Below are 15,545 nucleotides of genomic sequence, written 5' to 3' on the forward strand. Positions count from 1 at the left end.
TTACAATAGAAATAAATAAATAGGTTTTTGTTCAAACAGCACTGTCAGCCTTAACTGCACAGGATGTCTTGGTAATGTAAAACCCAGCCCTCCAGGATGCTTCTGTCAGGTTTTGCTCACAACACTGCCAGCTACACATTCTGGCGTCATTTTCTACAATCTGTTTTTAGACTAAGATCCCAGCCCATTTGATGGGAACTTCACACATACACTGTCTTCACCCAGAGTAAGATGTCTTGCTATAAAGGATTAATTCTATTATTGTTAATAGTTAAATTAAAAATGAATACAAGATATGACATAAATGTCTCAATGTTTAAATTCTACCTCATCGTTATATTACTATCAGGGATTCACTGGTGACACCTTTCAGCTTTGAGTGAATGGCACACTTCTGCCCCAAGCTGTTATGGTCGACCTCTCAGGTGAGGCAAAGACACATCCATTAACAGACAGGTATCCCTTAGCAGGGTGAGGGATCCTGCAGGGGCTGAGAGACTGAGACCTCAGCAGTCTCTTCACAGCTGTCGTCGGGTCTAAGGAGTCTCTCACTGAGTGCAGCGAGCTGTTGGAGGGTGCTACAGAAAGTGACAGAAACCAGCAATTAGACCTATTTTTGACAGATAATGCAGCTGAGAAAACAATTAGGACCACTATTCTATTGTGTTTTCTTGGTATTCTCTCTTTTTGTATATGAGGCAACGGATCCAAACCTGATGGTGGGTACGTGATTTGGTCAGCAGATTGCCAGTTGTTGTTGTCTAAACATCGGCTGTTCCTAACAGCCTGGAGAGAGCGGAGGCTGGTACGCAGAGGTGACCTGGTCCTGCCTGGTGATGTTGCTGCAAAAAACACATCAGGGTCATACACACAATTTGAACTGCAAGTATTGTTGATGTGCTGCTAATTTGCACATAATACAAAGTTGAATGTTATTTGAAAGTAAACTGTATCAATAGGAGTGACACTACAGTTTGTAAATATATAGTAATAATCAATCAGTCTGTAGCTGTCAGACCATAAACACAGATAAAGTAGAAATGCTTGTACAGTACATGTACCTTGATTCTGAGCAAGTTTCAGCAGTTTGAACTGGGTGACTTGCTGATGAAGTCTGGCCAGTTTTGGACTTTGGCAGCCCTGCTTAGCTACTGGTGTCGATGACTGGCGAAGGGAAGAGCTCAGTGACGATAGACCAGGCTGCCAACAAGAGGAAGATGAAGCCTCAGTTTTATAACCTTGAGTGGACTCGTCAATATTTTCAACAGTGGTGTTGAAATAAAATGGAAAAATCACTGGTGACTCAGGGCTTCTCCTGGCAGGCATGGAAACATAGTCCTGTCTTAAACCTGAAAAATATGGACTAAGGTTATTACAATCCAACCTTCATTAAGTATGCAGTATACACTAGGATCATGAAAAACACGCCTCTGTACTTACTGGCTTCCTGTATTTGAGCCATAATGTGGACATCTGTGATGTCCTGCAGTCTGTAGTCTGTGGTCATGGAGTCATAGTGGAAGCTCAGCTCATTATCTGTGCAGATTAACATAAAACATGCTGATAAAATATCTGATAATAAAGATGTGTTTTTGAATGAACATAAAGGTCGTCTGTGTCAAAATGAAGTTGAGAGGATCCTCAAAGCTCTCAATATCATATTACCTGAACTGTCAGAGATATTGTGTGTTGTGCTGACAGATGTTTTGTCCGTAGAGGAGCCAACTGCAGGACGTCTGTAGAAATGAGACATGCTTGATCCTGACAGTACAGAGAGTGGGCATTAGGTAAACCCGTAACCAAATTCATCACCCTTTTAGAAGAATATTATTTTATCAAAACTATTTTGCAGGAAAATGAGTGAGTCAGTGCTGCTTGCTTACTTTGATCCAGCCTGTTTATCAGTGAACGACATGCGGCCTCCATCTCAGGACTGGGGTTATCCAGGACGTGTCGACACCATTTCAGAGCAGACTCACTTCTCTCCACAAACACCTGCTTCTTTGACTCATATAACCTGTGAGGAATACTTCATTCACTATGAACATATCTCACTCCTGCTCTATGTAAAGTACAGATATGTTCAGAAAAGATTTCATGTCAAATACCAGTCTGATTGAGAAGTTAGCTTTCCAGATTATCATCCACCTCACTATAGCACCTCAGCATGTTTTTTAAAGTGTATGGTGACATGGACAAAAGTCCAAACCTGGGGTGTGTCTTTTTTTCTTTATTTAACATTGTCCCACCCTTACTTAAATCTGATGGCACTTACCAGCTCTCTTCATCCTGCACATTGTCCTCTACATCAATGAGCTCCACTGAGTCCAAAACAGACTCTTCTTCTTGTGACTCTTCACTGTCCCAGAGGTCTTTTTGAAAGTTATAGTTGAACAACATCCTATCCGTGGCACTGCAAGGCAAGGGCGAATTACACCCTGACTTCAAATTATCTAGTCTTATTCTAGCATCCATGGCAAATGACCGATTGTTACAACTCTTGACTCTTGCTTGCTTAGCGTCGGCCCAGATGCTGCAGTATGGATCTGAATTGCCCTCCAGCTTGACAGCGCTGCTTTTCAACTCACTGCAGAGAAGATAATGCATCGAACTTGTATCAAACTTCACTTGTGGCCGATTGCAAAAATACTGGCTCCAATCGACCTTCAATAGGTTTTGCAGTTCCATTTTCTCAATGAAATCCTCAAATCTTCTCACTTCTTCAAGCTTTCACCCAGTTGTGTTTTTATTCTTCCTCACCCCTCCATAACAAGGATTTTAGCTGAATCAGAATCAGAAAAAAATTGGGCTAAATCTTCAACAATATGATTCTTTAAAGTTCCAATAATGGTAATGTTGCTCTGCACAGACAGCAACTGTGTAGCTTTACCATACTGTCTATTGACCCAGATTTGTTGAGTAGGGCTGTTAAGTATAGACACCCAACAGATTAGATGGATTTAGAAAAGCATCATGAGCTTATGTGGATTAAAGAGTCCATGAGTTGCTTCTAAGAAACAAAAACAGCCACTCAACATCACACCATCAAAACTATTATGGACAATACCTAGCCTACAATAGCCTAGGTTGAGTCATATGCACCAAGGAGGGATTCATCTCTCTGCAGTGTTGGAGTAATTGGTAGATGAGATGTGATTTCTTCTCTATATGGCCATTAATTTATCAGTTTATGTTTATTTGGTGTTGGGAGCTATTTACTGTGCAGCTGGTTTCTTTGGCTCTCGTATTAAAAGCTATTGCTAAATGTTTGTAGTTGTACCTGACTCAGCCATCACACCCAAGGAAGTCGTACTGAAAAGTGTGGTCAGATGATGATTCACACACACACACACACACACACACACACACACACACACACACACACACACACACACACACACACACACACACACACACACACACAAGCAGATTAGCACAAGATTTAGAGGTTCCCTTACAGCCATGTGAAACCTAAAATTATCCTCCTTTCTCACCCAAATCCCAGATATCAAGTGCTACTTTGTTTAAAAAAAAATGTTAAAAAACATTTAATACTTGTGATATTCTATATATATATATATATATATATATATATATATATATTTTTTTTTAGATCAATTTTTTTATTGTGTTTTTTTTATATTTGGAACACACAGAACATACAAATACAATTGAACAAAAACAAAAACCCTCTCCCACCCCCCACCCACTGCGGTCTCGAGGAAAACAAAAACAAACAAATAAACCAAAACAAAAACAGAAATCACACCTTGCCTAGTCACTCTCCTCTAATTCTTGTGATGCTGAGGTCATTAGGACTCACTTGTGATACATAATGATGTGATATTGAAGCCATTGACACTAAATTAACTGACCTACTACACGAGAGTTAGATAGGGTGCATTTTATGTAGTATGTAATATTTTTGTATTTGGCTGATCTTTTTGGGACCATACCACACTATGTGTAACCTCACAAAATCTGATCTCCTGAGAGGTCTGGCAATGCGAGACTCTAACTACTGTAGTTTTTTTAGCTACTGTAGTTCACCAACTGCAGCACTGTAACACCAAGTTTCTAGAAAAAATATATGAAGATGCAGCAAGCTCATTTCCTTGTGACACTGTCTGGTGCGACCAGGCCTTGGGTTTGAACTATGGCTTTGACAAGATAGGCCTAAAATATCCATATTTCCCCAAATGTTAAAACTATTCATTTTTAAGAAGAAACTGAAATATTTCAGCTATAGTGTAATCACTTGACAAAATAATCCTAACTCAGGTTCATGCACTATTTAAAACTACTATTTTTAAGCCTTCAAGGTAAAGTATGAATCTTCATGCTTTAGTGTAGGATCATATTTTAGGCTATACTACCTGTTCATGACCTGTAAGTATTTTTTGTAGTAACGTATTCAACTTTAACCCCATAATAGCAATGTTGTTGTTTCTGTTGGTGCTGTGGTCCAGGGGTCCATACAGTTTTCATATTCTTGCATAGTATGCAAGTTATATGAAAACAAGTATGCATACTGTGGTGAAACAAAACATTTCACTTGACATTCTGCTCACACACAAAAAAGAACAATTTAGCTACAATATTTTTTTTGTGATTGGAAACTTTTTATTGGTTTTAAACAGTTTAGTACAGGTTACCAGTGACGAATAAGAAGCATGAAAATATTCCTCACACAGCTAAACAAACATAGGGCAACTCATGCATCAGTGCATGCATACACAATATATGCACATAGACACCAGATAAAACCACTGTAACTTGGCTACAATATTTTGAAGAAAAAAATGATGTTTTGCTAACTTGATCAATAATCAAGTTTCCCACCACAGTCCCCACGTTGCTCCCCATGACTCACTTACCCCTCCTTAAACATCTCACATCAGGTAGGGAGGAAGTGCTGCACTTGCGCCCTGCCTCCCTGTCCTTCACTCACCGCCCACCGGCCTGTTTCCTTATCGTCATCGCTGATGTCTCCCTGCTGCTGTGTCACACTCGGTTAACAGCGACCGAACTTCTTCAACTGCCACTAAAACTACAGCAACATGGTGTACTTCTAAGAGAACTCTCCCATGTAAAATATGGATTAAAGAGCGACGTATAAAGCAGTGAAGCACCACCTGTGCCGGGGAGGAAATGCAGGACGAAAGCGGCAAAGCAAGACTCGGGAGCCCCGCTGAAGCAAGTGCAACCACAGCGCAAGTAGGAGTGGAGGTTTGTTTTTCTGGCTCTTCGCCACACACCAAACATATCACTCACTCTGTGTGGGTTTAAGACTCATGTTAGACACTAAAAGCAACGTGGGACCCCTTTACGAACGATTTAAATTTACCTCTGGACTCCCAGAGGTGTACTGTTCGTGTCAGGGCAGCTAACACTAGATGAGATGAAGCAGTCTAACCTGAACGTCCACTATTACTCTACCTCAGGCTTGTCTTCAGCTGCACCAAATCAATACAGTCACTGTAGACAGAGGAGATAAAATCGGCCAGCCGGCCGGTTGGTGTACTAACTCAACAGATGTGTTTGCCCAGATTTTTCTCAAGTGTTTATACCATGATTTAGTGATGTTACATTTGCAGTCTATTTGCCTTTTTTTTTTTTTTTTTTTTTTTTACAATATTCAGATTTTTTTCATTTAGCCCTATTCATTTAGTGGTCTTTTTCAGCAATTATAGAAAGTCCTCAGTCCTCATTTATTCAGAGCTGCAATGATCAGTTGATGGACAGAAAAAGAAACACCAACAATTTATATTATGATTATTTGTTGCTGTAATTTTCCAAGCATTACCAAACATGACCTAGTTCCAGCTTCTTTGTAGAGATGTAATGCTTCTTGTATTTTTTATTTACAAATGATCTTTCACCTCATGGTGATGAATACTATTTCTAGCACAGCTTTTGATGCTGTTCATTGAATATTTCAGGCCTCTTGGCTTACTTTAGGCACTGCAATTAGTTACCCCATCATGTCAACACAACCACATTGTGCATTACCTCAACTTCCTGGGTCCTACTTTGATATCTCTATATTTTATATTCTCTTTGTGCATGACTTGGCGATACAATAAATCTCAGAAAGATATTACACTTGTCTCAAAACTTGAGCATCATTTTAATGAAACTATGGTTATTCTATTTTTGTCATTGGAATAATTGATGAATTGTTCATCTTTTAACACACAACAATGACAGTAACAGCACAAAGCAGAAGCCCTGCTGTTATCTGAATCAAACTTCCTCCTGCAACCTGACATGCGAAAATAGTTCCTCTCTTGTTGAGAGATGAATGGCCTGCAGGAAGGAAGAGGAAGAAATAGTCCAGTTAGTGATATAAACACCTCATGAGTTCGACGGGATAAGATAATAAGATTATCTACAGTCTGTGACCAGCAAATGTTTTGTGTGCTTACTTGGTAATGTACTTAAACTATAATGAATTATTAGAATTGCCATTGATTTAATTTCTGCTGCTTGTCTAATTGAATAATTGACCAATCTTTGGACTCTTCTATATAATCCACATACAAACAACTACCTTGTCATGTAAAAGCAAATGGAATTGGTACATTTTAGAATTTAGTTGTTATCTGTATTAATGCATACGTTCTCTCTGACCCTTTAAAATGTGAATTTATTTTTGCTAGAATTCAGTAGACTTGAACGGGCATACTGTCACTCAAAATGGCCACAATTCGACAGCTACGCCTGCACCACAGCCACAGTTTGACTCCCGAGCCCAGAGTCCTGCACCCACTCCAGCTCCAATTATCCCAAGGGAACAGTGGGGAGGGAAGTACGAGTTCCTGCTCTCTTGTATTGGATACTGCGTGGGACTGGGGAACGTGTGGCGGTTCCCGTACCTTTGTTATCGCAATGGAGGAGGTGAGCGGTCTACAAGCATGTTCCCTGCCCTCTGACGTCTCAAATGCTTTCAGTGCCTGGGTGTATTGTATGTCTATAATGATTTGTTACACCCATTTGGGCAAGAGGCCCTCTTAGTTTTGCCCTTGGGTTTGCACTACCCTCCTAATCATGCTGGCTTTTCCACAGCTCTCCATGGCAGCCTTTGGTACTGGGAGCTAGAACACAAAACATTTACTTAATCCTATACATTTTCCTTGATTACACACCAGACACAAAGTCTGCCTGTCTAACCCAGCCTACTGAAATCAAACATGGTGGAGCTTGACTAACAGTAAAGCAGAATAACATCGGTCTGTGAAGCTGACAGAGATTGTATAAGTTAACCTGTCTCTACAGGCCATCTACATGTAGCTGCACAAAACAAGTAATTGCAGTAGATTTCTCCCCAAGCACCACTCTTCTTCAAACTGGCCTCATTCTATTTTTCACAGGTGTGTTTCTCATCCCCTACTTCATTATGCTCTTTGTTACGGGTGTTCCATTGTTCCTCATGGAGCTAAGTTTAGGCCAGTACGGAGCAGCTGGCCCCATCACAGTGTGGAAATGCTGCCCTCTGCTCAAAGGTAAGGACCTCCTATATCATGCTTTTTAGCCCTGTATTTACACACTTACATACACTGTAATTCAGTGACACAATCTTAAAACTTTTTAGAGATAATTATGTCAGGGCCGTGACTCAATGTAATTAGTTAGACAGTGCTCAATAGTATAGAAATATCATCACAGTTGTATATTAATTTTCCAGGAATCTTGAGCATCCAGTTTGAACTATACTTAATGATTTGAGTACACATCATCTCAAGTTGACATCAAAATGCCTGTGTCACCACCACTCAGTCCAGACGAACATAGTCAAGGAAAATAGCTGGCTGACTCGGATCAGTTTGCCACCTCACTAATATACGTCATCTAGCTAACCCTAAAAATTCCTTTAGAGGCTCTGCAACTCAGTTGCTAAATATAAACATCTGATAAAGAAACCTGCAGGAACTCTCTTAAAATAGAGCCAGAAAGCAGGTTTTCATCATAGAAATAGTTTTTATTTTAAACTGCAAATGCCATCAGCAGGTTGGCATGCTGAATTATGAAATGTTATTATAGTTGACATGGAGTTCCTCCAAGTATTACAAAAGGAGTTTTGGTTAACAAGAAGAATATAGTCTGGAATGCTGTTTTCAAGGTGTGATACACTCTGAGCTGTCCATTGAATATATGTTTGTTTTTTTTGGCGAGTCCAACTGCCACTTTTATAACAGGGGGTTCATAGCTTCCTGTATATTGAAATGATCTAACCGATATCTTATAATGTATCTTTTCACAATAGTGTGTATCCTGTTTTTTTCTGAGATACTTATAGCTGTGTCTCTTCTTGTAGGTATTGGCATTGGGATGTTGTGTGTGTCCATTCTGGTGTGTCTCTACTATAACGTCATTATAGCATGGACGTTTTACTACCTGGGAAGCTCGTTACAGAGCCCTCTGCCCTGGTCCTGTGACGCTGTAGCCAATGTAGGTCTCTGTGGAAACGGCACCACTGGCAATAGCTCCACTGGTAAAGGCCTCAGCCCCACAGAAAAATTCTGGAAGTAAGTTTGTCTTTCTTATTTGTAAAAAAAAATAAAATCAAGCCTGCTCTACAAATGTATACAAGCTGTTTTGAAATATTTGAAGACTAAACGGTTTTGGCAGTATGCTACACTTAAACATTGTTTAAATACTTTTTTTCAACAAACACAAGTTCTCTTCAAACTGGTTAAACTGTCACCGTTCAGCTAATGACTCAGGGCTTTGTGGCAACACCTTTATATGATGCCAGGAAATACAATTCATTATACTGTCTAACATCTACATAATACACAAGACTTCCAATTTCCCAATATAAATCCTTGTGATTTTTTTTTTTTACAACAACAGATGTTAGGCCTTATGACTGTAATACTTTACAAGTTAAGGCTCACAGTTATTCCTTACCTCTATGAATACATTCTGCATGAAACGCTGTGCGGGGATGTTGTGTACATGTTGAAGAAGCTGTTATTCAGCCACAATGCCTCAATGACAGGTTACAGTCTGCTTCAAGTAAAAGTAAGGGTTTATTGATATACAGCAAACAAACCAAAGGGTTCAGACTGAGGCAAGATACAATGTCTAGGTCAGTTTGTTGATCCCATCACTAGAGCCTACTCTCAAAAAGCATGGCAGGCATTCAGAGGCATTGAGAGGCCATTTCTCTGATGAACTCTGCCCCCTACCCTTGGTGAATTTTCCCATCCCCACTCCCCACTGCTGCTGGCTGATGTGTGCACTGCTGCATATACTTTTTAATTGCTCTGCTGGAAATGAATACAATTCATTGAATTGAATTGAGAAGAAGTTCAGCAGCACAAAGAGAATGGAAACCATTCCATTGTTGGTTGAGTATCTCTAATGAATTGCATGGGACTATACAGGACTGTCAGAAAAAATGACATACTGTTGAATGCTCCTTCTCTACACTGAATCATAGTTTGTAGTGCAACATGTAACACATGACAATATTCATTACAACTATGTCTTTGTTATAGAAGAGAAAAAACATGAACAACAGAAAAGCAATCTAGAAAAACACACTGGAAATATCACTACACCATAACCTTTAAGAATACAATAGGATATCATGGAGTTATGACATGCGACAACCACACTCTAACAGAGAGCACAGAGAGAATTTTTAACCGTTCATGCAAAATGGATAAAGCAATTATAAGCATTTGTGATACTTGACATTATAATAAAGTATTAAAAGCACAATGAAGTATTGTGCTCTTATGTGTAATGCCCTCTGTACTAAAATGTTGCCCAATTTACAAAGCTGCTTAGATTTTTAGTGATGTAAAACATAAATATACAAAATAAACAGTATGAATAAAGATCTTTTTCTTCACACAGTCCTTAACACATCCAGTCTTATGGCTGTGCCGTGTTTATTTTGCATCAGTTAATGCGTAAAAAGTGTGGCAATAGGTTTGGTAAGAGGCATGCTGTTTTATACGTTTGTGTGTGTGTCTTGTAGTGAGCGTGTGCTGGGTGTAGTCCTCAGTGAGGGCCTTAACGACCCGGGCCCTGTCCGGTGGCCCCTGGCCCTGTGCCTCCTGGCTGCCTGGATCATCATCTTCCTGTGTATGCTCAAGGGCATCCGCAGCTCTGGCAAGGTAAATCAACACAATGTTTTTATTGTCAGCTCCCCGATAAAACAGACACACACACACACACACACACACACACACACACACACACACACACAATCCTGCCTATGTCTTGTCTAATGTGTCTGTGCTGTGTCTTATTTCAGGTGGTGTATGTAACAGCTACCTTCCCATACTTTGTGCTCATTGTTTTGATCATCAGAGGTGCTACACTGGAGGGCTCTCTTCAGGGCATTGCTTTCTACCTCACACCAGACTGGAGCCGATTAGCTAATGCACAGGTACTTCTGATGGTACACTGTCACATATAAGGCCGAGGAGTCTTTGAACACAATGCTTTGTTGCTGCTTTAAAAATATCTAGATATCTTCTTTGTTTAAGGCATATTTTTGTCTGATACATTGCAGGTGTGGAACGATGCAGCTTCACAGGTCTTCTACTCCTTAGGTATTGGAGTTGGAGGGCTGCTTTCTATGGCCTCTTACAATAAGTTTGACAACAATGTCATCAGGTGAGTTTGTGCTTTGTACAATGTACTCTGGTGTTGCGGTCATGATGGGTTCAGTCTTTTGATTGTGGTTCTTTTGATTTCAGGGACACTTTGATTATCACCACAGGAAACTGCAGCACCAGCTTCTTTGCGGGATTTGCTATATTCTCAATCCTTGGTCACATGGCATGGAAGAAGGGAGTGCCTGTGGGAGAGGTGGCAGATACAGGTAGTTACTGTGCTCATTTTGTTTAGTAACCCTGTGCATCTTCTTTAAATCAGACATCCAGATAAATAAATAAATAAATAAAGCATTTTTTACTTGTATTCACTTATATTAATACTGCATTTTGCATTAAACTTCAGTATTGTGCATATAGTGCCTTCTTGAACTTGATGTATTCTTATTTGCCTTCAGGTCCTGGGTTGGCCTTCGTTGCTTACCCAGAGGCCCTTGCTCTGCTGCCAGGCTCGGTGTTCTGGTCCATTTTGTTCTTCCTCATGCTCTTTATGCTGGGGATCGATACGCTGGTAAGGCCACACATTACACAAAGATATGAGCAGAAATAAAGACGTACAAGTCCTCCTCCGTATGTTTGATACCTTCTGCTCTGCTGCTTCACAGTTTGGCAACATGGAAGGCATCACTACAGCTGTGCTGGATGAGTTTCCACACCTCAGAGCAAACACGCTGCACAAGTCCTTGTTCTTGGGCGCTCTGTGTTTTTGCTTCTACCTGATGGGTCTCCTGTTAGTGACTAATGTGAGTGTGTTTAACTGTAGTAAGTGATAAATGTGGCTGCAAATGCATCTTATTTGTGATCAGACTCACATTTGCCATGTCGACTGTGTCTTCATAGGGAGGGATTTACTGGTTCACTCTCATTGACTCCTTCAGCACTAGCTTCGGCCTCATCATCATCACCCTCTTCATGTGCATTGGCATCTCCTTCTTCTACGGTAGCCCATCACACATCTAACCTTCACATCAAACTCCTCTAACACCGCATCATTCCTCCATATGAGTTTCAGTCATCCAGGACACGTGATGTGTAGCAAGTTGTAAATATCTTGGTTGTTCCAGGGTTCCTAACCTGCATCTCCTAATTAACTTTTCTATTAGGAGTCAACCAGTTTTGTCAGGACATTATTGATATGATCCGCCACTGTCCCCCCTGGTGTACCAAAGTGCTGCTTTACTTCAAAGCTTGCTGGGTTTTCTGCACTCCGTTTCTTCTGCTGGTGAGTAAAAACATCAGCATTAGTATTAATATTTGTTGTTAGTAGACGCAGGCACAATGTGACATCAGCATTGGTTATCCATAATTAATATGCTTGTCAGACTCTTATCTATTAAACTTCAGCTGCCTTATTGTCTGATATCTTTCCTGAAATCCAAATGCACTGAAGGTGATAGGTTCTATATAATGTTTTTCGTGGTTATTTTGCCAAATTAAGAATTACTAGTGCAGTGCCTGTTGAAAATATGCCTGTTTGGAACAGGTATTGCTGCTTGTAGAATTCATCAAAACCAAATTGTACCCCAAAATTACTTACAGAAGGACCCCAAACCACTTCATATGCAACTCCCCTGTATACCCTACAACTGACTTACTGATTTACCTGACAGAGAACGTTGCAGATTCAGAATGTTATCACAAAATATCACAATGACAATGTGGAGTAATTAGACATTAGCCAATGAGATGACAATGAGAGCGGCAAAAGCCAATGTGTGCTTCTTTTACCGATATATATTTAACAATATCTTTTGCATTTCTAATCCAAACAACCTCAAACTTGGCACTGCACTTACTCGTGCCCGTAGCAAGACACTGATTGAAATCCATTGGACTAACGGTTCGAGAGATATGCGCATAACACACAGACACACACACACACACACACACACACACACACACACACACAGAGACAGACGTTCCTGCAATTTATAGATAGATGACAATATCACAGCATGACTTTAACTGCCAGCTGAAATGTTATTGCTGAGCTAAAGCTCATAATATAGCCTTACAGTATTGTTGGTTTGCATCAGTTGCACAATCCATGTTACGTCACTCCCTCTAATATTTCTGCCACTCTTGTCACCTGAAGCAGAATTACCATTTACTGTAGGGCTACTTGATATAGAAATGTTGCACTTACAGTCAAAAGGTAATTCGATGAGGGGTGAGACACTGTGCTATCCCATTATATGACTAAAGATTTTATCATAAACTGAGTTCCAGAAAGGAAACTAAAATAACATCACTACTTTGAAAAGTGGCCAACTGTGCTGAAATCTTCACAACAGCAGTTGTGAATAATTTAAGAGGAGAAACTGACATTCAATCTGAGTCCCCCCTGTAGCATTTCTCTGCTGGCCTTCTTCTGTTTCCATTGTGGCTTTATTGTTTGGATGACACATTCCTCTGCTCACTTTGTGCTTTTTCCCTTGCGACTGTAGTTCATCCTGACTTACATCTTCATTGAGATGTACAGAACACCACTCAAATACGGGTCTTATGTGTATCCACTGTGGGGTAAAGCGCTGGGAGTGTGCATGGGCGCTACCTGCTGTCTACAGATCCCCATCTGGGCCATTGTAGCCATCAGCAAGGAAACTGGAACACTGAAAGAAGTCAGTATAAGCACTTTGTCATTCTGTCACTGTGAGGTCCGGTTTCACCTCTGCAATGATCTCACTAACTGTAGAGCTCGGACTGCCACTGCTGTATCTGTTTTAAATATACAACATTGGTAGATGAAAGGCCTTTGCAGAAAGGTTTATGACTGTCTCTTGCTTCTCTTTTGCAGCGTTTTCAGAAATCAATTCGACCTCTGAATTCCTGGAGGGTGAACAACTTGGACAGCACCCCGAGAGTTGAGGAGCACACGGAGGCCGAGAGGGTTGAGGCTCCGTTCACCGTCACACTCACAGACATGGACTTTACTGCGATGACCTGGGAGGAGGGAAGCCAGGCATGACAGCACGGAGAGCAGTGATGAAAGCACAGTGATGAGCAAACTACGTTGTCAAGAGAAAGAGAAATGTATTATTTTCTGTTAATGTGTGTTATCCGCCCCAGCTAGGCTCTGGTGGTCCTGCAGAGCAGTGTGGATTATTGCTTTATTTATATTTTTTATGTATATTTCAATTGTATTTTTAACTTCTTTTTTTACATTGTGTAGAGTGTACAATTGCAGCTGTAAAATAGAAGAGCTGAAATAGACTTACAACTTGACATTTGGATGATGATCTAGCAGGGTGATCTTATTTATTATCATAGTAGGGTAGTGTAATGTAATTAATTTCCACCGACAGCAGTCAACAGCAGCTGAGAGACCAGATTTTTTATCTTTCTACCTCCTTTTAGGAGGAGGGACAAAAAGTGCAGTGACTTTTGACTGTTACCTTCAAGAACCGCTGATGGACCTGGAGAGGTGACCACAAATCCTCAGCCTGCCAGAATGAATGCTGCATGGAATCAGAAATACTTTTAATCCAATTTACTTTTTAAAAGAATAATTGCTAGAATTACTGCTAGAATAAATAAATACATTTAAAAGAAGAACTTGCCAAATTAACTATTAAGTACTGTACATGTATCCATATGCCTTGTCTAATCATCTGCATTTCAAATTGCCAGTTCCTGCAGAAAATGTAGCAATCAGTTCACGTTGCTCAGAGTACATTGATATTATCACAATTACAACTACATTCTGTACTAGCATTGTAGAATTTTTTTTTTTAAGTGGGACTAACTATCATTTTTTTATCTTTAGTCAGTAGGCATCTGTCTGCACACATAGGTTTTTAGTTTTTTATGCTTACTGGAACTTGGCTTTGACAGTTCTCCTAGTCGATTTCCCCTCTGCTATTTATTAGCAGAAAGCCCTCCTGGTAATTGTATCATCAGTTTAATGTAATATCTGGAGAGGCACTCATAGGCTAAATGTATTATCCCCTTGAGGACATGAATATTGTCATTGTATCAATCTTGCTTACATTTCTCTGATTTGAGGGCTTGCTTAGAGAAGACATCAAAATCAATTGTTTGAAAGTTATTTATTGGAAAATTGGCTATTCTGCTAAATTTAAAATTTAGGTTAGACTTATTTTACAAGTATTTTTTACTAGACCATTTGCTAGGTAAGCCCAATGACAAAACTAATGGACATAAAGGAAATAATAATATGATGAATTACAAAAAGATCTGACCCAGATGAGACAGCTCACTTGGACACATCAGTTGTGTGTTTATCTTTTGAAGTGGCTGACTGAAATACACTTTCCCAGATAAATAACATTTGTTAACCATTCTACTGGCACTTATCTCCCAGATGACTGGCGTTTTATATTTTCATGAATGTCCAAAGATTTAATTCCCCATCGGTTTCCAGGCTGTTTAATCTTAAACTGTTTTTAAGGGTATGTGCTCTCTATTGTGTCCTGTTGCACATAAGCAGATGATGACAGATACAAGAAATCTGTCAGATCTGCAATGTCTGCATTCTTAAAACCCTTTCAGTCACATAAAACTTTTAGTGCATTAGAATAACGGTAATTGTTTTCTCTCAGCATCTTTCAAGCAGGATCTCTACTTTTAAATATTTGATTAAGAACGTTTGATTTTTTTTTTGTTAAAGGATTGTACATATGCCATGCCATTAAAACTAATTTTAACACATCTTGTTGCCTTTGTACAGTGTTGCTATTTTCTTTGCTAGCTGTAATAATATATAATATATTATTAATAATTAAATATTTGTATTGTCTTCATATTTTTCATTTCCTTTACTGTGACTTATGGATATTTTTCATTTTAAAGATGTCTGATGAAAACTATATACAACTGTAAGATGAGTGTATAGCCAAGATCAGTTTTACTTAACTTGAGTTTTCAGAGTTCCCTACAGAATATTAG

At 39.6% G+C, this 15,545-nt stretch overlaps 2 protein-coding genes across 8 annotated transcripts; one reads left to right on the forward strand and one right to left on the reverse strand.

Annotated features, from left to right (window-relative positions):
* Nucleotides 1–301: 301 nt before the first annotated feature.
* Nucleotides 302–3,072, reverse strand: LOC116064846 (SLAIN motif-containing protein-like). Of its 6 annotated transcripts, none has more exons than XM_036009038.1 (8): nucleotides 2,276–3,069; nucleotides 1,884–2,017; nucleotides 1,666–1,761; nucleotides 1,441–1,536; nucleotides 1,297–1,349; nucleotides 1,062–1,200; nucleotides 714–845; nucleotides 302–578 (listed from the first exon to the last, which is right to left on the reverse strand). In XM_036009038.1, exons 1-8 carry the CDS (start codon nucleotides 2,686–2,688, stop codon nucleotides 370–372), a joined length of 1,272 nt encoding a protein of 423 aa, XP_035864931.1. In that variant the 5' UTR covers nucleotides 2,689–3,069; the 3' UTR covers nucleotides 302–369. The 6 variants fall into 6 exon arrangements, with proteins under 6 accessions (XP_035864931.1, XP_035864932.1, XP_035864933.1 ...); XM_036009039.1 differs by having other exon boundaries at nucleotides 714–842; nucleotides 2,276–3,054; XM_036009040.1 differs by having other exon boundaries at nucleotides 714–842; nucleotides 1,441–1,497; nucleotides 2,276–2,997.
* A 1,834-nt stretch (nucleotides 3,073–4,906) lies between these two features.
* Nucleotides 4,907–15,312, forward strand: slc6a7 (solute carrier family 6 member 7). 2 transcript variants are annotated; one of them, XM_031320339.2, is made up of 14 exons: nucleotides 4,907–5,229; nucleotides 6,663–6,900; nucleotides 7,374–7,505; nucleotides 8,318–8,528; nucleotides 9,995–10,133; nucleotides 10,274–10,408; nucleotides 10,535–10,638; nucleotides 10,722–10,846; nucleotides 11,036–11,148; nucleotides 11,243–11,380; nucleotides 11,478–11,577; nucleotides 11,741–11,859; nucleotides 13,085–13,258; nucleotides 13,435–15,312. In XM_031320339.2, exons 1-14 carry the CDS (start codon nucleotides 5,152–5,154, stop codon nucleotides 13,603–13,605), a joined length of 1,977 nt encoding a protein of 658 aa, XP_031176199.1. In that variant the 5' UTR covers nucleotides 4,907–5,151; the 3' UTR covers nucleotides 13,606–15,312. The 2 variants fall into 2 exon arrangements, with proteins under 2 accessions (XP_031176199.1, XP_031176201.1); XM_031320341.2 differs by having other exon boundaries at nucleotides 4,907–5,196.
* Nucleotides 15,313–15,545: the final 233 nt, after the last annotated feature.

Source organism: Sander lucioperca, chromosome 13 (assembly GCF_008315115.2).
Source record: "Sander lucioperca isolate FBNREF2018 chromosome 13, SLUC_FBN_1.2, whole genome shotgun sequence".
NCBI lineage: Eukaryota > Metazoa > Chordata > Actinopteri > Perciformes > Percidae > Sander > Sander lucioperca.